The sequence below is a fragment of the Maniola jurtina genome, chromosome 21, assembly GCF_905333055.1.
Source record: "Maniola jurtina chromosome 21, ilManJurt1.1, whole genome shotgun sequence".
In the NCBI taxonomy this organism is placed as follows: Eukaryota; Metazoa; Arthropoda; class Insecta; order Lepidoptera; family Nymphalidae; genus Maniola; species Maniola jurtina.
In genome coordinates, this window is record NC_060049.1 from 8034977 (window position 1) to 8058582 (window position 23606).

The following is a 23606-nucleotide window of genomic DNA, read 5'->3' on the forward strand; positions in this document are numbered from 1 at the left end:
AAAAAGAGTCAAATGTCCACACTGAACTTTTTCATCATAATTATTCACGAATGTATTAATTGGGACTTAATTATTTATTCAAGGAATTTTAGCGCAAAAGTATTTGCTGTATTTTAATCGACCTGAATTGACCTTTCGATTCGCAATCGGGGAAAAGTATGGCACGCCAATTATTTTGTTATAATGAAAGTTCATTCGTTGAATATTTTAACGCGATGCATACAACGATCCGAGTTATTTTTATTAAACTACGTCACAGGGCGTAGTGCACGTGTGGTTAAGAATATGTGTAACTAGGTGATGCCCACGACTTAGCTCGGATTTAGGCTTTTAAAAAGTCCCATAGAAACTCTTTGATTTTCCGGGATAAAAAGTTGTCTGTGTCAGTTTCCGGGATCCAAGCTACCTCTGTACCAAATTTCATATAAATCGGTTAAACTTTAAGAATCCTATGGGAACTTTGATTTTCCGGGATAAAAAGAAACCTATGTCCTTGTAAGCTAACTCTGTTCCATATTTCATCAAAATCCGTTAAACTCTTAGGCTGTTATAAGCTAGCAGACAGACAGACACACTTTCTAACTCCCGACCCAATAAGGGGGGTGTTATAAGTTTGACATGTGTATCTGTCTGTGGCATCGTAGCTCCTAAACTAATGAACCGATTTTGATTTAGTTTTTTTTTTTGTTTGAAAGGTGCCTTGATCGAGAGTGTTCTTAGCTATAAGCGAAGAAAATCGGGTCAGCCGTTTGAAAGTTATCAGCTCTTTTCTAGCTTTCTTATAGGGGTTTTTAATTTTTAGTTATATAATATAAGTAGGACATAATCAAAATTCTGCCGCATCGGTCGCATTGTAAAAAGCATATTACATGCAACAGCTGGTGCGAACTTTGTTCACGGCCGAAGTTGCGGGCTACTAGTAAATAATATTCAGTCTTAATTTAGTAAACAACCTCAGACGTCACTAAAAACCTCGATGTAAGAGAGACTCGATGTAATTAAGATTGTGAACAGTAGAAAAGACAAGTGAAAGTCACTTTTTAAATTAAAGTCTACAATCACAAAAATGACTAAGTATTTGATAATGTAATGAAATTCCAGATAAAGCAATAAAACAAAATGTAATGGCTAAGTAATATTTTTGGTATTTCAAATAGGTTTTCATTATTTTTTATCGTGCTCATAAAAAGTTTTAAATACAAGATCGACTGACGAATTGGTCTCAGGTTAGGTTTTTTTTTTAATTAAATAAATACCTAGACCTATAAATACCACAAATTAATTAATTAAGCCTTGTAATTAAAACTTGGGGGTTTCTCACAATGTGAGGCCCGTTTTTTTTTAATATACCTACTCTAACTCCCTTTACTCGGGTTAACCAAAACAAATCAGTTACTTATAACAAAATACAGGGATTCGAAATAGTTGAAATTCTTATACAATAAAAAGAAAAGTCCTGACTGACTGAGTCATCAACGCTCAGCTCAAACCCAGACTTGAAAAGACGTAATTTTACGCTGAAGTTGCTTTTATAAGTAGATCAGGAATAAGGCCGAAAGTTTCAAAATTGCCATGAGAGCAAGGCCACGGGTGTGCTAACTGCTAATATTTGAAATTTTAAAAAATGCTGCGATTTAAAAAAAAACTCCTGCGCCTGTTACGTTCACTTTGAAATAGAAGAACCGATTATCAATCAAGTGATGTATGGACTAGGCCATTCATTGCAACGTCATCGTTCATAAAATCCATTGAGCTAGTAGTGAGTGTACGCATGCGTGTGACGTCACTTCCCAGTGATCTTGACACGGAAGTGGGTCACGATCGAGTCCCGCGCAGCCTGGCGACCTTGGACCGGCAGCTAGAACATTCTGGATCGCAATTCGTATCAGCTGAGAAAAACAAAATGAAGGTTCCTTTTGTCTTATTGTCGTGGATTTTGTGTAGGTAAGGGTACCTACTTTGTTTTTTGTTGGGAAGGTTGTTTATAAAGCTTATTCCGAAGTAAATTAATTCAACAGCAACCTTGTAATGTTAAATAAGTAACAAATATTTTCCAGAAGGGTCTCTGTAATTTTGTAATATTAACATAAAGTTTTTTGACGACCTCCGGGGCACAGTGGTAATCGCTGTGGTCTTATTAGTGAGAGGTCCAAGGTTCGATTCCTAGCAGGGGTTTGGAGTTTGTAATTATTAAATCTCTGGTCTGGTCTAGTGGAAGGCTTCGGCCGTGGCTAGTTACCACCCTACAGGCAAATCCGTGCCACCAAGCGATTAAGCGTTTCGGTACGATGCCGCGTAGCAACCAAAGAGGTATGGGTTTAAAAAAAACTGCCATACCCTTTCCAGGTTAGCCCGCTTCCATGTTAGACTGCATCATCACTTAATACCAGGTGATATGGCAGTCAAGGACTAACTTGTATCTGAATAAATAAATTAAAAAATAAATGTATATACTTAAGTTCAGGCAAATACTCGTAGATGAAAGCTTTTTCAAGTTTATTTGAATAAGATCAAAACTTTATCAACTCAAAAACTTTGCCTTCTCATACATCCTCAGTTTCTGATCTCTGACTCGATTTACGGACGAGAAAACGAGACAACTGAAGTAACTAGGTATGCTCTTTGTAATATTCCAAGCACAATAATTCCTTCTTAGTCTTTTTTAGGGTTTAAAAGTTAAAGAGTTCTTTTTTTTCCAAAGCATAATAATGCTTACTCGTCTCGTAGCTTACTAACTGACTAAGCGAGAATTTTTAAATAAGTTAGGTAAGTTTCAAATGCCAAACCCTGGGCTATAATCTTTATGGGGCCACCCGTTGTACTTATTACCCAGCTTTGCCTGCATATTAGCCTATCTGGCAAAGCACCTCCCAACTTTCATGAAAATAAGACCATTCAACTTTCTGTCACAAACACCTTAGGTATATCAAAAATAGATAGGTACCTAAATACAAGATCGACTGACGAACTGCTTTTTTGTAATTAAATAACAAACATAGACCTATAAATACCACAAATAAATTAATTAATTCTTGTAATTAAAACTTGGGGGTTTCTCACAATGTGAGGTCCGGTTTTTTTTAACCCCCGACCCAAAAAGAGGGGTGTTATAAGTTTGACGTGTGTATCTGTGTATCTGTGTATCTGTGTATCTGTGTGTCTGTGTATCTGTGTATCTGTCTGTGGCATCGTAGCGCCTAAACGAATGAACCGATTTTAATTTACTTTTTTTTGTTTGAAAGGTGGCTTGATCGAGAGTGTTCTTAGCTATAATCCAAAAAAATTGGTGCAGCCGTTTAAGAGTTATCAGCTCTTTTCTAAAGAAGGTTACATAACCGTTAGGTTCATAATATTATGTCAATTGACTAAATATGTCAAGCTGTCAAGATGGACGTTGCCTTGATACATAATTATTTATTTGATGTTTTGGATTACACTTGTTAATATACTCTAACTCCCTTTACTCGGGTTAACCAAAACAAATCAGTTACTTGTAATAAAATAATCACATATTTCAAATAAATGAAAATCTCATACAATAACAAGTGTAAATTAGAAATTTATAACACCCCCGACAAGTGAAGGTTACATTAACTAGAAAAGAGCTCATAACTTTCAAACGGCTGAACTGATTTTCTTGAATTATAGCTAAGAACGCTCTCGATCAAGCCACCTTTCAAACAAAAACAAACTAAATTAAAATTGGTTCATTAGTTTAGGAGCTACGATGCCACAGACAGATGCACAGATACACACATCAAACTTATAACACCCCTCTTTTTGGGTCGGGGGTTAAAAATATATTATATGTCATGTCGAAAGAATGACTTTTTTCTGAAAGGGACGGTGTGATAAAAGAATAGTAGGTAAGTATATAAAAGGTACATTATTCACCTGTCAACTGGAATATAGCTGAGAGGGATTATTTGTGAGATTACTCTGAAAAGAAAGTCTTTGAAACGAACGAAAGTAATAAAAGGCTTTTGTGGATATTTTAATAGCTGAAGCTGTGAATGCCAAGTGGTGTAATTATCTTTAAAGATAATTTAGTCTGTCTTGTTGAAAAATTCAATTACGATAAAATTTTAGATTATTGTCAAATTAACTGACAGATGTCCACAGCTGGGCATGGGTTTTAAACGCCAGCGGCTCCCAATTCTACTTCTTTGATATCTTGTTGCCCTGATAGGGAATGGAAAGAACTATTCTTGGAGTTTTCCTACGCAATCAAATCACAAGTGTAAATTAAAAATTTATAACACCCTCGACAAGTGAAGGTTACAGTAACTAGAAAAGAGTGTAACTTTCAAACGGCTGATTCAGCATCGTAGCTCCTAAGCTAATTTTAGCGGCTACGATGCCACAGACAGATGCACAAATACACAGATACACACGTCAAACTTACAACACCCCTCTTTTTGGGTCGGGGGTTAATAAAATCAGTATAAACTTCAAACCGTGGAAAATTTAGAAAACTAAGTAGAAAATGTGCTACAAACTACGAATGAAAATATTGTTTTTGGACAAAAATCTTAAGTATACTCTTAAGTATGGTTTATTCAGCTGCCACCCAAAGTTAAGTAAAAGAGATTATAGAGTGAAGAGACCGAAAGGAAAGTCTTTTTCAAATGAACGAAAGTAGCAAAAAACGTTTTATTTTTACAGATAAAGCTACCTGTGGTAAGTGGCGATTCTTCTTTTCTTAGATAATGGCTTTCAGGTAAACCGTAGTCTTTATCGGATAATTTAACGAAAAGATCTTTGACGCTAATACTGTGCTAATATTTACCCCGGTCTTAGAAAATGCTGAATGTTTGAACAAGCCCGGATAGTTTTCCTAGTTAGATGTAACCACAAATTTGCGGTTTTTGGATTTTTTTCCTTTACTTGTGCTTTAATACCTACCTACCTGCCAAATTTCATGATGCTAAGTCAACGGGAAGTACCCTATAGCTTTTCTTAACAGACGGACAGACGGACAGACAGACAAGGTGCTTCTATAAGGGGTCCTTTTTTCCTTTTAAGGTACGGGACCCTAAAAATTAATTTGGTTCATTTGAAACAAGCAAAGGCGACCGCGGTGCTAGGCCGATGCACGCGGTCCTTTGATCTCCGGTCATTCACTGTAACGAAATTCGAATAGGTCTTCGTTTTAATTTTATTTTACTAACTTATTAAAAATGTTCTTAATTACCTTTTTTATTATTAACTAGCTGATGCCCGCGATTTCGTCCTCGTGGATTTAGGTTTTTAAATATCCCGTGGGAACTCTGATTTTCCGTTATAAAAAGTACCTTATATCACTTTCCAAGTGTTTATTTATACCCATTAAAAAATCACGTCGATCCGTTGCTCGTTGTAACGTGATTGAAGGACAAACCAACAAAACAAACACATTTTCGCATTTATAATATCATACTAGTGACGGATAAGAAGTTAACCATTGGAAACATTATCTGGGTTTTCTTTTGTTAAATGACTAAAAAGTTACCATCTAGGATACGTAACGTTAGGATTGCCATATGCCCCGTATTTTACGGGTTACCCCGTATTTCAATATAAATAACTTAATATAATAATTTCAATGGGAATAATAATTGGTAAAATAAAAGACGGGGTAAATAAAGCTCCCGTATTTTTTACAAATTCAGCCGTAGCTGGCTGGCGAAGCCAAACCTTGACGTTTGGCTTCATTTGTGTTACAAAATGAAGAGCTTTTAAAAGCACTTTCTCCCGTAAATAAACGTATAACCTCTATTTTTGATGCGGGTAACCCGTAAATCAAGCAGTGACAGGTGGCAACCCTACGTAGCGTTAGTCTAGACCTCTTAACTCTTTCCTATATAGTGTTATTGAACTGTGTTTAAGTGAAATATAAACCAATATTAGAGTAATAACTTTGGAAGGGAATCCCCTATACGCTAGTCACGCCCACGCGGTCTCGACTGTGAAGGGCGTGGAATCAAAATTCTAACGAAGATAGAATACTTTTATACAAGAATACATACTTGTAAGGTTTTTCGTATCTCCAGAAAAAGAAACCCTATAAGGGTTTCTTTTCACTAGATGATGCCCGCGACTTCGTCCGCGTGGATTTAGATTTTTTTTAATTCCCTGGTAACTCGTTGATTTTCCGGATTTGTATAAAATATATACATCATTTGTGATAACATCACAAAATAATAGTGTCCACGACCAAATAATTCATTTACTAAATCTCATTAAGAGGGTGATGTCCGTAATAAACTTGCATGATTTTTAATTATACCTACTGGTTTGAGATTTCATACTACGATGGTACGGAACCTTCGCCGGCGAGTCCGACTCGAACTTGACCAATTTTTTATTTGTAAATATACAATAAATGATTATATTTCAAGTTCATTTAGTTTCATGTCTGTACGAAATAAGGATATAGGTAAAAATATGGGTCTAGTATAAATATGGACCTATTCATTCGTTTACCGAATAAAAGCTTTAAGATATGGGTTACCAAATCATTCATAATAATATTATATACGTTTCCATAACTCATAAAATGAGCCTCTATTTCACTACATAATATCGTGTGAAAATCTACGTTGTATAGGTTTTTGTGAAAGTCTATAATCCATCATGTCGTAAAGCCTCCATCACTGCTCACTCCAGTGGATAAAGGGGCTCGTCCTAAAGGTGTGTTCACATGGTGACAATTTTTTTTCTTGTTATAATGGCGTGATTTTTTACATTTCTCATGATTTTGGTTACTAAAGTAAAATATTCTTTATTGAACACCAAGATACAGAAATCTATACTAATATTATAAAGAGGAAACCTTTGTATTTTTGTATGTTTGTATTGAATAGGCTCAAAAACTACTGGACCGATTTCAAAATTTCTTTTACCATTACTTAGAGGGATTCTTCCGAATCCGTATAGGCTATTTTTTATCCCGGAAAATCAAAGAGTTCCCACGGGATTTTTAAAAAACCTTCATCCACGCGAACGAAGTTGCGGGCATCAGCTAGTGTGTAAATAACTAAATAGATTTTTGTACAATAGTGTGTTAAAAATCAGTCAATTATCAAAACGGACTTAGTATTTCAACAATTTTAACCTTTAGCTTGCCAATACAAAAAGTTTATATTAAATGAATGAATCAAACAAGTTGGTAGCAATACAAAGGGGAAGGAAAGGCAGATTAGCCGGACTCAAGCTAGAAGCCAGACAATATCAGTACAAGTGATGAGGAGTACCTCATCACTTATTTATGATAGTAATCATAAATTCTTAATACATATTACCAATAACTTCTGTAGTCTACAACAAACCACTATATTTTGAAGCAGGCTTATTGGTGTCGTTTTACCTAAAGGTGTCTATCTACACTGCACTACACTGCACTATCACACTTAATATTATAAAGGCGAAAGTTTGTATGTGTGCGTGTGTGTGTGTGTGTGTGTGTGTGTGTGTGTGTGTATGTTTGTTACTCCTTCCCGCTGGACGGATTTGGCTGAAATTCGGAATGGAGATAGATAATATGCTAGATTAGCACATAGGCTACTTTTAACCCGGAAAATCAAAGAGTTCCCACGGGATTTCGAAAAACCTAAATCCACGCGGACGAAGTCGCGGGCGTCAGCTAGTATTGCATAAGCAAAAACTGTAATATGAACGAATGTTTACATTGTCACATCTGTCCACTAGGACCACTGACCTCTACTAATACAAGCTTGGACGCTGGACTTGAGATGCCAACCTATGTATTTTTGAAGTAACTTGATTCTCGCCATTTTGACGCTGATAGTAGCAGCGTCATGTGAGCGTAAACTAAATGTTAGTGATAAGAAATCTGTCGACATAGTATCAACGCGAAGAATATTTGACACAAAGGTTGAAATCTATAGACCGCACTTTGACTTTGCTTAGACTTAAATTGCAGTCAAAACGAGACAGATTTACGTAAGCGGTATGACGCTGTCTCGTTTTAATAGTGGCTTAAGTCTGAGCTAAGTCAAAGTGTCTATAGATCTCAGCCAAAATGTCAATTTTAATTCCCAGTACGTTTGGTGCGGCGCTACGTATCGGTGCATAAAATAACTGTCATTTGGTGGGGCACTCCTCTTCCAGCGTACTTGTATATTTCCATTACAGTGACTAGGATCCATAGCCGTTTGTCAGGACAGTTAGCGCTGGCAGGTGTTATTTATATCCCTGAAATGGGTTTGTAGGTTGAATGAGTTACTGTTGTAAACCAAAGGGATTATAACAGGGTTAACGGAATACCCGAACGAACAAACCACTTTTCAACACTTGGGTACGGAGGTCTAAACCGCAGAGATTAAAGGACTTAAGTAATTGGTAACGTGATACAGAAATTATCAACCTAAACTCCTATCAAACAACTAGAAAAGGTGAACAACTTCAGAGTATATTGAACTCATAGTTAAAAACTACGCCGTTCGTAGAATTACTAGATGGTGCCTATGACTTCGTCCGCGTGGTTTTTAAAAATCCCGTGGGAACTTTTTAAGTTTCCATTACAAAAAGGATAAATAGAAAGAGGTAACAGACAAACAGATACACGTTCGCATTTATAATATAAGTATTGATCGCAATGATTCAGAGTGAAAAATATTAATTTCACCAAAATGAAAATGATTTCAAAGTAACAATTATGCCCGTTTCTGGTAGTGGGTAAGTAATACAGCGCGTAATATGAATAAAGTAAGACAGATAAAGTATCTGGTACAAGTGCCTACGTGGGCGTGGCTGGCGTACCCGGGGTTCCCCGCCATACCCCTATTTCATATTTAAATACAGCTTGAAAATTAATTTGTATTTTCTCACAGTAGATTAATTCTTTGAAGGGAATTTTATTGGCGCAAAAATATTACGGTGTAAAATATTGTGAATATCCATTTCAATACATTAACAGGGCTCTCTCCGTCACTCGTTTCATACAATCGTAGTTCCAATTTCATTTGAATATTAAGCAACCAAAGTTCATGAAATTTTGCAGACATATTCTACAAACTAATATCTGTGTCTGTGGTGTTTTAGATTTTTCTAAAAATATGTAGTTTTAAAATTACAGGGGATCAAAGATTTGTATGAAAATTTTTAAGACCGCGTAACTTTGAAACCGAATATTTTAACAGAAATCTGGAAAACCACAGACATAGATATTAGTTTCTAGAATATGTCTGCAAAATTTCATGGACTTTGGTTGCTTAATATTCAAATGAAATTGGAACTACGATTGTAAGAAACGAGTGACGGAGAGAGCCCTCTTAACCAGCTGAGTCACTTGTCGTCGCACGGGTGACATTTGAAATTAGCGTTTTTAAAGTGACCGTGTTCCCAGATCCTTCCAAAGTCAAAGTCAAATATATTATTCAAAGTAAGTAAAGTAAATCAATAAACTAATTCCGCTTACAAGTCACGAGCTTTCGACTCTTAGGGTTGATTTTTAGAGCGCACTTTGACTTTGCTCAGGCTTAAGATTGAGTTAAAACGAGACAGACTTATGTGAGAGATATACATCTGTCTCGTTTTAACTCTGACTTAAGTCTAAACAAAATCACGCACGCAAGCACATCTTTTGCAGTGCAGTAAACCTCCTCCAGTTCAATATTGGAACTGCAGTTAAACAGTCAGTTGCTAGAGCAGTTAACTGTTCAAACTGCCCATCAATAGCTACTTTTAGGCAAACACTTAGGTAGAAACTTAGCTTTAAAAACTATCTTACCTATTTGCGCATAACACTATTCTCAACACCAATAAGCACTAAAAGTTCACAACTATTAAACGTCTAACTTATACTGGATTTGCAACAAAAGTAAATAATACCAGTATTTCATAATATACGAAGGTTATTAAACGAAGGAAGTTCATATCCGTTGGATAAACGCTATCGTACGACGATGTTGATTTTATAACTTGACAATATGAATAACTCTGTATTTTAGTTTATCTTTCTCTCTGCTAATACATATTACGAAATTGTAGTGGTACGAAGTTGTTTGTTTATAAAACAACTAAGGATTTTAAAATCCCGTGGGAAATGGGAACTCTTTGATTTCCTGGGATAAAAAGTAGCTTTTGCAATAATATTTGAAAAATGGAAAAGCAGTAATCGTGAAGTTAACTCGATGCTGTTAAGTCCAAATAAAGCAAGTACGCCATACCTAGCACTTAAATACGACAACTATTCTTAAAGGTAGGTCCTTTAGCAATAGTTTTCGTGTGAAAATGGGTACTCAATTTTCGTCCAGACATTTCAAAACTCTCAGTTGGCTAGTCAATGCAACTCATAAGTTTTCAAACTTTCAAACTAAATTCACGAAAGTTCAAAGTACTTACTACCGAGGGACTTATCAGCATTTTCTTAATAAGCTTCCATAAGACTATCAGTATAATCTTACTTTTAGGGTTCCGTACCTCAAAAAGAAAAACGGAACCCTTATAGGATCACTTTGTTGTCTGTCTGTCTGTCTGTCTGTCTGTCTGTCTGTCCGTCCGTCCGTCCGTCCGTTGCGTCTGTCAAGAAAACCTATAGGGTACTTCCCGTTGACCTATAATCATGAAATTTGGCAGATAGATAGTTTTTAGCACAAGTAAAGGAATAAATCTGAAAACCGCGAATTTGTGGTTACATAATTTTAAAAAAATGTGTTTCAATTTTCAAAGTAAGATAACTATACCAAATGGGGTATCATATAAAAGAATTTTACCTGTAAATGCTAAAACAGATTTTATTAATTTTTATGCATAATAGTTTTTGATTTATCGAGCAAAATGTCCAAAAAAACCGAGTACGGAACCTTCAGTGCGCAAGTGTGACTCGCACTTGACCGGTTTTTTTTAATTAAAGTTAAATTGAAGATTTATTCAATCAAGTATTCGAAAACTTTTATCTTAAATTCTGTCCGCTGTCTTACACTGTTAGTTGTATTGATTCTAGGTAGGTATGCTCAAAGATATTATAAAACTCGCTGAAGTCACTGGAAAAAGCTAGTTTTATAATACACTATTGAATTAGACATTAAAACATAAAGATATGAGCGAATAGAAACTAGATACCCAAAGGGATCGCTAAAGCCAGACAGGGTTTTCGCCTCCGGTTGCAAAATTGTCAATTACATAGTTGTAAAGCAGCGACGCGTTGTGTGACCTAAATCCTAATTAAGATCCCTTTTATTTGGCGCACCATACACCACGTATATAAACATAATCTAGTTAAGAGGGGTCTCTCCGTCACTCGCTCCATACAAACGTAGTTCCAATTTCATTTGAAAATTAAGCAACCAAAGTCCATGAAATTTTGCAGACATATTCTAGAAACTAATATATGTGTCTGTGGTGTTTTAGATTTTCTAAAAATATGTAGTTTTGAAATTACAGGGGCTCAAAGATTTGTATGTGAATTTTTAAGACCGTAACTTTGAAACCGAATATTTTAAAAGAAATCTGGAAAACCATAGATATTAGTTTTTAGAATATGTCTGCAAAATTTCATGGACTTTAGTTGCTTAATATTCAAATGAAATTGGAACTACGTTTGTATGGAGCGAGTGACGGAGAGACCCCTCTTAGGCGCACCATACACCACGGATATATATATAATCTAGTTAAGTGTTTAGTTTAACAAATCCGGTAAAATTTGTGAGTTAATTGGAGTGCTATATAAACTAATTTTATAAATGGCGTATGGGTAATCCTACTGAGGTGTAACACATACCAACGTAGCTGTAGTACTATTGTATTAAACAAGCGACCGCCAGCGACTTCACTTGTTTTAAATATAATCCCTTTTTTCCCCTATCCCGTGGGAATTTTGGCAAATCCGGCTTTATTCCTTGTCTATGTAATAAAGGGACTTTTTGTATCTACATTTTAAGTTTTCTTTTTGTAACCTGTCATTTCAGTTTTGTGGTGCAATAAAGTACATACATACATACACACGTACATACATACATACATAGGGAACCGCAGGGCAATAGGTCCAAGAGTTTGAACTGAAAATCTCTGTAAGAAAACTAGAAAAGAGCTGATAACTTTCAAACGGCTGAACCGATTTTCTTGAATTATAGCTAAGAACACTCTCGATCAAGCCCCACCTTTCAAACAAAAAAACTAAATTAAAATCGGTTCATTCGTTTAGGAGCTACGATGCCACAGACAGATACAAAGATACACACGTCAAACTTATAACACCCCTCTTTTTGGGTCGGGGGTTAATAATAATTACTTTATGTGGCTGAATAGAGTGGGGGTGACCGCGCCATTTTTTTGATAACTCAACTACAGTCTACAACCCTTTTATTTTGTTTAAGGTTCTAATTGGTATTGACTGACGTAACAGGGAAATAAATCGTGCTTTTTATTATGCAAATGGGCCCTGTATCTCTTTCACTCTATCTGTCAATAACATCACTTTGCTTATAAAATAATGACGTAACGTACGCGCTGTATTTCGCGTTTCAAGACGTTGAACGTACTCGTACATTCCAGCGTATTTGTTCAAATCATGTAGTTCAGTCAGAAGCAATATGGATAGGTACCAACATAGAAACGCTTGCGCATATACGAGCTTATAGGCGTATCCACGCTCCTGCGAAAAGCAAGTATTACAAAAGGTTAGCATAAACGCGTACGATCTTGATAGCCTTGTGGTTAAGACGTTGGCCTCCTATTCGGAAGGTCAGGGGTTTGATCCCGGGCACGCACCTCTAACTTTTCAAAGTTCTGGGCGTTTTTGACGATCTCCCTGGCGCAGCGGTAAGCGCTGTGTAAGGTATTAGTGGGAGGTCCAGGTTCGATTCCCGGCATGGTTTGGATTTTTATAATTTCTTAATCACTAGTCTGGTCTGGTGGGAGGTTTTGGCCGTGGCTAGTCACCACCCTACCAGCATAGCCATGCTGCCAAGCGATTTAGCGTTCTGGTATGATGCCGTGTAGAAACCTATTCCGGTTCCGGTATGGGTTTAATAAAAACTGCCACACCCCTTCTAGGTTAGCCCTCTTCCATCTTAGACTGCATCATCAATTACCATCAGGTGAGATTGCAGTCGAAGGCTAACTTGTATCTAAATAAAAATAAACTCAAATAATCACTTGCTCTAACGGTAAAGGAAAATATCGTGAGGAAACCTGCAAGCCTGAGCGTTCTTCATAACGTTCTCAATGGTGTGTGAAGTCTGCCAATCCGCACTTGGCCTGCGTGGTGGACTACGGCCTAAGCCCTTCTCATTCTGAGAGGAGACCCGTGCTCAGTAGTGAGCCGGCAATGGGTTGATCATGATGAAGCGCAAAACGCTAATTTGACACCGTTCTAAAGTCCCTTTTATTCCGCACACTTGCCACAGCGGACTACGTATTATATACCCACAAAATTATTAACCAAGTTAAATATTTAGTTTGAACACATCCGATAGAGTTTCTAGGTAATTTGAGTGGTATACAAACTAACACAAACTAACACTCACAAATTTGTAGTGAATTTATTAAACTACGTACGAACTATGAATTTATTTGTTTTTCATAAATTCCCAGAATTATATTTCATGCAAATAAATAGCTGTCGAAATGATTTCTATTCATTTTTATGTTTATTGATATGTTTACTGTTTTGTTTGCACTGTATACCTTTTTTTTGCTACTATGTGTACCTACCTTGTGTTACAACAAAAAAAAAACATTCATAAACTATTGATATTTGTAATTTTCCGGAATTTTCCAAAATCCTTTATTCAAAGTTCCTAGAGTAATCTAAACTTAGTTTTTATTTCAGCTACTAGCTAATAGCTATATACATTAGAAAGTCACGTAGGTACATACCTATGCCCTAAAATCCCTAGCTACGGTAAGTGCTACGCTATCGCTACGAAATCCACGTAGCACCTTCGTAGCTAGTTCACACTCTTGGTAGCTCCATAATAAACCCTGAGTTCAGCAACTGTGTATTGTTAGGCTGTTGACGCTTAAGCATTTTTTAATAATAATTTTAATTATGGTTATAGTATTAAATTATATGAAAGACTAGCTGATGCCCGCGACTTCGTTCACGTGGATATGGGTTTTTAAAAATCCCGTAAGAACTCTTTGACTTTCCGGGTAAAGAGTAGCCTTTGTGTTAATCCAAGGTATAATCTATCTCCATTCTGAATTTCAGCCCAAGTACTTTTTGCGTGAAAGAGTAACAAACATACACACATACCTACACACATACACACAAACTTTCGCCTTTATATTATTAGTGTGATTAGTCCTCAAATGCCTTATCCTTATACTTATGTATACTTAATTTTATAAATGCAAAACTAAGGCCTCATTTACACGAGAGTTTTTTTAACGTCCGTCAAATCGTCAAAATAGAGCAAATGTATTCCCAAGTATCTATTCACACGTAAAAAACCGTTGACATATGAACATAATGCTTGGGAATACATTTGTTCTATTTGGACTTTTTTTAACGGACGTTAAAAAAACTCTCGTGTAAATGAGGCCTAAGTATGTCTATCAGTCTGCTAGCTTTTCACAACCCATCCGTTCAAACGACTTTAACGAATATTACAAAGTCAGCTTACTTCCCGGGCACGAACCTAGGCATACTTTTTGTCCCGTAAAACCAAAGAATTTCCACGAGATTTTTAAAAAAAACCGAAATCTTCGTGAACGTAGTCGTGAGCTGGTTAAGTACTAAACTTAGAATCTGATAAATATGAAATAATAATCAAAATATCATTCGAAGTACCGCTTTCCAAGTGACGGGTAGACGATAGCAATAGCCAAACTATCAGCCTTCACAGGCTGATTGCCAACTCAATGGACATCAAAGTTTCTAGACTAAACAATAAACTTGTCTAATAGTGAAATCGGTCTCTATGCCGCGAGTCGCTCCGTTGTTGCTACTTGCTAATACTACGGACGGCTAGTTTGCGGGCCCATCCTTAGGAAGCGTATCTACAGATACGATACGATATTACTGTGTAGTAACGGAAACTCTGTGCAAAATTTCAGCTTTCTAGGTCCAAGGATTTAGACTAGACGTCGACGGCTTAGTCAGTGAGTCAGAATTTTTCTTTTTAACCCCCGACTCAAAAAGAGGGGTGTTATAAGTTTGACGTGTATATCTGTCTGTGGCATCGTAGCTCCTAAACTAATGAACCGATTTTAATTTAGTTTTTTTTGTTTGAAAGGTGGCTTGGCTTGATTGAGAGTATTCTTAGCTATAATCCAAGAAAATCGGTTCAGCCGTTTGAAAGTTATCAGCTCTTTCCTAGTTACTATAACATTCACTTGTCGGGGGTGCTATAAATTTTTAATTTACACTTGTTATATATTAGGCTCAGAGTTACTCAGCGGGCGTTGGAGAGCTATACTTGGAGAATATCTTGTTTCTACGTGATCAAATCATAAATGAGGAGGTCCGTAAGAGAACCAGGGTAACCGACATAGCTCAACGAGGTGCGAAGCCGAAGTGGCAATGAACAGGGCACATTGTTTAAAAACCGGTAGACGTTGGGGTCCCAAGATGCTAGAACAGCAACCTCGCACTGAAAAGCGTAGCGTTAAAAAATCCTTAAAGACCCTTCACTAGGTGGCTAGATGAGATCGATCGAATCTTAGGGAGCTGCTGAATTTAGGCGGCGGCGCAAGACCATGGCGTGGGGAAGTCCCTAAAAAGACCTATGTCCAGCTGTGGACATCTGTCGATTGATAATGATGATACCAAGATCAACTTGGAATGGAAGGATCTTTTAGCCCGCCACATTATTATCCACTAGCTGATGACCGCGACTTCGTTCGCGTGGATGTAAGTTTTTAAAAATCCCGTGGGAACTCTTCAATTTTCCGGGATAAAAGTAGCCTATGTGCCAATCCAGGGTATAATCTATCTCTATTCTAAATTTCAGCCCAATCTGTTCAGTAGTTTTTGCGTGAAGCTGAGTAACAAACATACACACATACACACATACTTTCCCCTTTATAATAATAGTGTTATGATTTGATGGAAAAGGTTACGAGCTAATATGTTAATGAAACAATCCACAATAATATAATTATTATGTTTGATAAATTTATATGATGTTATAATATGAATAATGAATATTTAATCAAGCGTGCTCATTGATATGCTAATATTAAATTAAGTATTGATACCAATTCAAAATATCGAATAGTCCATGTTAATCGGCGGTATATGCGATTTTTGATAAAGTTTATTTGGATGAAATCTCTTTTTACTTATTTATATTCCTACTTATAAGTAAACAAGTGTAAATTAAAAATTTATAACACCCCCGATAAGTGAAGGTTACAGTAATAACTAGAAAAGAGCTGATAACTTTCAAACGGCTGAACCGATTTTCTTAAATTATAGCTAAGATCACTCTCGATCAAGCCACATTTCAAACAAAAAAAAAACTAAATCAAAATCGGTTCATTACTTTAGGAGCTACAATGCCACAGATAGATACACACATACACAGATACACACGTCCAACTTATAACACCCCTCTTTTTGGGTCGGGGGTTAAAAACTATAAGGACAAATGATTTTTGGATCTTTAAATATTTATATGAAAATTAAATGTTGTTGTGATGTGGTTGGTTATATAACCATCCATGTTAGGTTGTGTTTATTTTACTTGACAGAAATTGCTGTCCATATAAGCCAGTATTAAATAAAGAAATCACATTTATATTTTATAAGCTTGTAACTTTGGAGCTTCGTCTTTCATCTGGAAAATCTTTTGTAAGAGTCCTTTCTAGGTAGGTTTAACAAAATCCCGCCGCAAAGTTCAGATTTCCTTTGAGTATGTTCAAAGTGCTAAAAGTGTTCTGAAGACTGTATACTTTGTAAATATGTTATTTAGACCGTGATCACTATATTTTTCTGCTAGATATAGAACAAAACTGACTGCATTATATTTTCTCTACTAATATAAAATTAACTGATGCCCGCAAACTATATCGTGTCCGCGTGAGTTTAAGTTTGATACTGTTGGGATTTCACAAATACTTTCTTACGATGTAAAAATAATCTACATGTTTCTAGCCCAGCAGTTTAAATGTACATTGATAAGTCAGTTAGTCAGTTTCCCCTTCATTCTCTGTCAGTTATTCAGTTATATACTCGTACATATTATATTGCCTAGATAGATAGTTATATAATTTGTCTGTTTATTTTTGTATTACTCAAAAACTTGAAAACCATTGCTATTCATATTTGAAGATTTTTTATGAATGCTTGTTTATCTAAAATATTTGAAAATACATTAAATTATCAGACTTGAATATTTTTGTACGTTTTTAATCAAACTTGGAGATATTGAAGTCTGATTGTGATAATTTAATAAGTTTTTAAATAACATAAGTTTTCATATAGTAAGGTACCTACTATTAAAGGCAAGGCAAATTGTACCTGATTATATTTTTGTTTTGCTCTTTATGTGTTTTATTTTTGTTTAGCTTTTTATGTATTCTCTGTACTAATTTTAAGTTGTACAACAAGTGTAAATTATAAATTTATAACACCGCCGACAAGTGAAGGTTACAGTAACTAGAAAAGAGCTCATAACTTTCAAACGGCTAAACCAATTTTCTTGGATTATAGCTAAGAACACTCTCGATCAAGCCACCTTTCAAACAAAAAAAAACTGAATTAAAATCGGTTCATTAGTTTAGGAGCTACGATGCCACAGACAGATACACAGATACACACGTCAAACTTCAACACCCCTCTTTTTGGGTCGGGGGTTGATAAAAATATATTCATTTATTCATTAGTTAATCCGTAGTATTAGACAATATAAATACGACATGACGCCAATATCGGTCGAAATTGACTCTCACAAACTCGCATTATTGTATAAATATTTCAGAAACTGTATATAATAAATGCAATAATTTAAAACACATTCTCGCACACAATACTATAATTTTATATGAACGGTACTGAACGCATTAGATAACATTTTGAATTTGAAAAGATCATCTCCTCAAAATTTCCTCTCAAAATGTGAAGAGTCACTAAGACGTACTGAACCCTAAAAATCTCGTCTGCGTTAACTGTGATAGTTCACGGTTCTATGGGGACCCTAAAATTATTGACTAGGCCTTTTACTAAGCAAGCATTCCAGACCAATGGTTTTAAAACCATCCGCTTTTTGACGACTCAGTAGACTTTGTTAACTATTTGAATAAACCACACTTTGAATTTTAAATTTGAAAGTTCAAAATAAATCTTGACCTTTAAACCAGGTTTGTGTTTTCAAATTATTCTAAAAAGCTGGCGAATAAAATTATATAGGTATTTAATATAGAAATATTTAGAGGATATTATATTTTCATGATATTAGAAGTATATATTTTTTATAGTTTTGCCATTGGTTTTGTAAACTGTAGTAATTTAAATCTATTTGTAATGTGATACAATAACACATCATAATATGATAAAGAATACGGTACGCAGAAAAAGCATTAACATTTTCAGGAAGTGTCTAGACAGCCACTGAAGTTTGTTTAATATAAAAAATATATCACCAGTGAAGTTCTTTTAAAACTTCCATAACGCAAACTATTAAATTTTAGTTTTTAAGGAGATTTTCAAAGAATGCTTTTGATAATACTGGAGGACTCACACCGCTACTTTATTAGCTGAAAAAAATCGTCCAAGTGCGAGTCGAACTTGCAAACGAAGGGTTCCGTAGCATCTATAAGACATAACACTGTTTTTTTTTTTCAAATTTTCATGGCAGCTATTTTGAAATTTTTATTATTTGTTGTTATATGGGCAATAGAAATATATGTTCTATGAAAATTTCAACTTTTCATCTTACAATTCACGAGATACAGGCCGCTGACAGACGGACGGACGGATGGACGGACAGCGGAAGCTTAGTAATAGGCTCCCATTGACACCCTTTGGGAACGGGACTCTAAAAACCATAACCTTTATAGGTTCTCTTCAAATTATTGATTCTGAGAATCAAACGGTTAAAGGAACTTTTAACCCCCGTTCCAAAAAGAGGGGTGTTATAAGTTTGACGTGTATATCTGTGTATCTGTCTGTGGCATCGGAGCTCCTAAACGAATGAACCGATTTTAATTCAGTTTTTTTGTTTGTTTGAAAGGTGTCTGATCGCGAGTGTTCTTAGCTATAGTTGAAGAAAATCGGTTCAGCCGTTTAAAAGTTATCAGCTCTTATAGAAGTTATTGTGTCGGGGGTTTTTTAAATTTTGAGTTATATTCGAATGAAGCCGGGCGGATCAGCTAGTATATAATCTCGTAATTAATAAAATGTGCTTAACAACCAACTTAATTATCCCCAAGTTCAACGAAGTTAACGATCAAGCTAAGATCTCAGAGCGATATTGAAACCTCTGTGCGAAACCAATCTGCGATGGAGTATCGACTAATTGCATTCCAGAGAACTTGGTCCAATTTATTAGTAAACAACTGAAATAACTATTCACTACAATTGTTTACCAATAAAATCAACCAATGTATACTTATAACGCAAATGTATTATAAAACTCCAAATAGGCTAAAAAATGTTATTTTTTGCGCAACGGATCAGCCTGGCTGTCCAGCGTGGAAATGCAGCCAGTATTCTTGGCACCATTCCACGCGGGCATGATTTCTATTGTAATTAGATAAGGCTAGCTTTAAGTTTTATTGTAATATTTTCTTAATAAAAAGGCCGATTGTGCTTCTTTGTCGCTCGTTCCGCGCTCTCGCTTGCACTTCAAGCCTTACATGGAACGCCTCAGAGCGAGGTAACGCCGCATGAGTCATGTTTTTTCGTGCGTGCAGCCGGCTCTATCGAATTATAAGACGTTGTCACGTCAAAAAAAAGTGAAGACAAATCCGAATGCTTGTGTGCGTGTGATACATACGCATAGCGACCAGAATATATTATAGATATCAGCGCGGGGCTTAGGCTCTTTTGGCACCTTCAAGCTTGTTCCAAAAAATAGCATCCCATTCAACCAAGGTTATAACTTTGTATCTAAATATAAAATTAAAACCGTTAAAACAAATCGTAAGATAAAAAAATTACAAGTGTAAATTAAAAATTTATAACACCCCCGACAAGTGAAGGTTACAGTAACTAAAAAGAGCTGATAACTTTCAAATGGCTGAACCGATTTACTTGGATTATAGCTAAGAACACTCGATCAAGCAACCTTTCAAACAAAAAAAACTAAATTAAAATCGGTTCAGTCGTTTAGGAGCTACGATACCACAGACAGATACACAGATACACATAACATACACAGATACACACGTCAAACTTATAACACCCTTCTTTTTCGGGTCAGAGGTTCAAAAGGTCCTCAAATTATTTTCTTGTGGATAGAGCCAAAATTGTTTTTAATTTTTCTTTTTTTAACGTTCAAAGCTCTTTTAAAAAAAGAAACTCTTTGGCAAGTAATTGTATTCATCCAAAATTTTTAGTAAAAACACCATAGAAATACCTAAGGTAAATAAAAGTACATTTTTTTTAATATCAATCAACTATCTGTTTCACGTAACTTGATTTGCGCTGATTTATGTTTAAAATGATCCTATTAGAATTTCTCAGAAACCTTTAGTGCATCCCTATCGATTTTTTTCTTTTTATTTATTAATTTTTTATTCAATTTCAAGTTAGCCCTTGGCTGCGATCTCACCTGGTGTTAAGTGATGATACAGCCTAAGATGCAAGCGGGCTAACTTGGGAGAGGTATGACAGTTTTATAACATCCATACCCCTTACCGAGTTCTACACGCCATTGTACCGGAACGCTAAATCGCTTGGCGGGACGGCTTTGCTGGTAGGGTGGTAACTGACCACGGCCGAAGCCTCCCACCAGCCCAGACCAGAGACAATTTAGGAATTATAAAATTCTAAATTAGCCGCGCCGGGAATCGAACCCGGAACCTTCCACTTATAAGACCACAGCGCTCACCACTGCGCCAGGCAAGTCGTCAACTCAAGGAATATTTTCTCCTTCCAAATCTCGAAGTCCACTGGCTTAAGCTGTGTACTGTCTGTCTGTCAATCACTGTTCTGTTTTATATGTATAAGATAGGTATTATATTATTCGTAACGCAACTATAGACAAGAGTAAATTAAAAATTTTACAACACCCCCGACAAGTGAAGGTTACAGTAACTAGAAAAGAGCTGATAACTTTCAAACGGCTGAACCGATTTTCTTGGATGATAGCTAAGAACACTCTCGATCAAGTCACCTTTCTAAACTACACTAAAATTGGTTCGTTAATTTTGGGAGCTACGATGCCACAGACAGATACACGTCAAACTTATAACACCCCTCTTTTTGTGTCGAGGGTTAAAAAGACACGGTAAACTCCGAAAATTCAAATTGCAAAGCTGCTAAAATTTGAAACCAATTAAAATTCATGTAACCGTGGTAATTAATGGAGCGTGCTCTTTATTAAATAAAGAACATTAATAACCACAGCCACAGCTTAAACAAACAAAGTTAGACACATTTTTTTAACAATACAGTCAACTTGAAAATGTAGCTGGCGCAATTATTAAAACGAACAATTTTTCAAAGAGAATTTTCATAAGATCATATTTTTTTAGACAAAATAAACGGTTTTGAAAAAAAGATGACACAAACGGAAAACATCACAACTTGAATTGAAACACTGCATAAATCCAAAAAAAAACCAACACAGTTTCAGAAAACGAAAGTGAAAATGCACGATTTTATATTTTCTAATTGGTTCACCGTTCGATGAAAATTAAAACACGTACAGTTACAGTACAATTTAAAAAAAAACGCGGCCTATTTTTAAAAAAAAAAAAGAAAAACCACAGTTTAAAAATCGAAAGTGAGAACGTTTCGCGAATGTATGAGTAATAATTCAATTTGAAGATAGAACGCATAAAAGGGGCACTAACCTTCCCTCGCGCGCGCCTCTCTCGAGTCGTCGACGATGAACAGGTGGTTGCTCGCTCGCCCGAGCTCGAGCTCGGCTGGCGCGGTGCTAGCGACTCGCGGTACGCCCATCACTGCCGGTGGTTAGGGCGCGAATGAAGCTGAACGCACCCCGTACGCCAGGTAGGTCCTTGGGTGGAAAATTGTTCCTTGTGCTCGCTGCATTAGTACAAAAAAGGAAAACATTCGCTACTAAATGATGCCTAGCGGTGATTATAGCACGGTGGAGGAAAACATCGTGAGAAAACTTGCATGCCTGAGAGTTCTTCACACTGGTCTCAAAGGTGTGTGATGTCTGCCAATCCACACGGGGACTATCAGATAGATACATTTTTGCACAATTCATAATATTAGCATGGATTCCTTATGGCGTCTCGTAGTAGTTCAGATTTTTAAAGAAAAATGTATAAAACTAAATTTGAGCTCTACTTTCGAAACACTAGCTTACTAGGTAATTTGCGGGCAAGCTTTGAGCTACGTACTCTACAAAAAAGACCGGAAAAAGTTCTTACTCTACCTTCTAGGAGTTATTAATACTAAGGATGACGTCCAGCTCTTTGTAGCCCTGTCATTTTCATAGAGTCATGGTAACATAGAGTCATCGAGCCTTATCATTATCGTCATCATCATCATCATTAGATAGACGTCCACAGCTGGACATAGATCTCTTGTAGGGATTTCCACTCGCCATGGTCTTGTGCTGCCTGATTTCAGCGGCTCCCTGCGTCTTTTTCATAGAGTCATGGTAACATAGAGTCATCGAGCCTTATAATTATCATCATCATCATCATCATCATCATCCGATAGATGTCCACAGCTGGACATAGGTCTCTTGTAGGTACTTTCACTCGCCACGGTGTTGTGCTGTCTGATTTCAGTGGCACCCTGCGTCTTTTTCATAGAGTCATGGTAACATAGAGTCATCGAGCCTAATCATTATCATCATCATCATTAGATAGACGTCCACAGCTCGACATAGATCTCTTGTAGGGATTTCGCAGGCGTTCGCCAAGGATGCATAATATCGCCGCTATTGTTCAATGCTTACACTGAACTTATAATGCGCATTACTCTTGAAGACTGGACCGACGGTGTTGCTATTGGAGGCTACAAGATATCAAATCTGCGCTACGCCGATGATACTACCTTGTTTGCGACCAGTGCTCGTCATATGGAAGAGCTACTTCTCAAAATGGAGCGCGTCAGTCTAGAGTTCGGATTAAAAATCAACCGCAGTAAAACTAAGATGATGGTTGTAGACCGTGCCAATAATAATTCGCCCGAAGTCACTCGAATTGCGAACTGCGAGGTCGTCCAATCCTACATATATCTTGGTGCTTTAATCTCGAACAATGGGGGCTGCGTAGAAGAAGTAAAGCGGCGTAGGGCGATAGCGAGAACTGCAATGGACAAGCTAAAGAAAATATGGAAAAACAAAAACATCACAAAAGCTACGAAGATCAGGCTCGTTCGGACACTTGTTTTTCCCATTTTTCTATACGCTGCGGAGACGTGGACTTTGCGAACAGTCGAGAAGAAGAAGATTGATGCTCTGGAGATGTGGTGCTGGAGGCGAATGCTAGGAGTCTCATGGACTGAATATCGCACCAACGTCTCTATACTCCAAGAACTCGGCATTAAACAACGTCTTTCGGCG

The 23606-nt window shown here is 36.5% G+C and overlaps 1 protein-coding gene across 3 annotated transcripts in view; it reads right to left on the reverse strand.

The window, feature by feature from the left end:
- The window catches only part of LOC123876415 (synaptotagmin-10-like), an 80294-nt gene extending 58269 nt beyond the window's left edge, over positions 1–22025 (reverse strand). Inside the window, exon 1 of one of the 3 annotated variants that reach the window (XM_045922665.1) lies at positions 21913–22025. In XM_045922665.1, coding sequence (XP_045778621.1) covers positions 21913–22021 — 109 coding nt within the window. In that variant the 5' untranslated portion in view covers positions 22022–22025. Of the gene's footprint in view, positions 1–9733; positions 9813–21912 lie in introns of those variants that run through there. The other 2 variants (XM_045922664.1, XM_045922666.1) reach the window with 2 other exon arrangements.
- Between the last annotated feature and the right edge of the window lie 1581 nt (positions 22026–23606).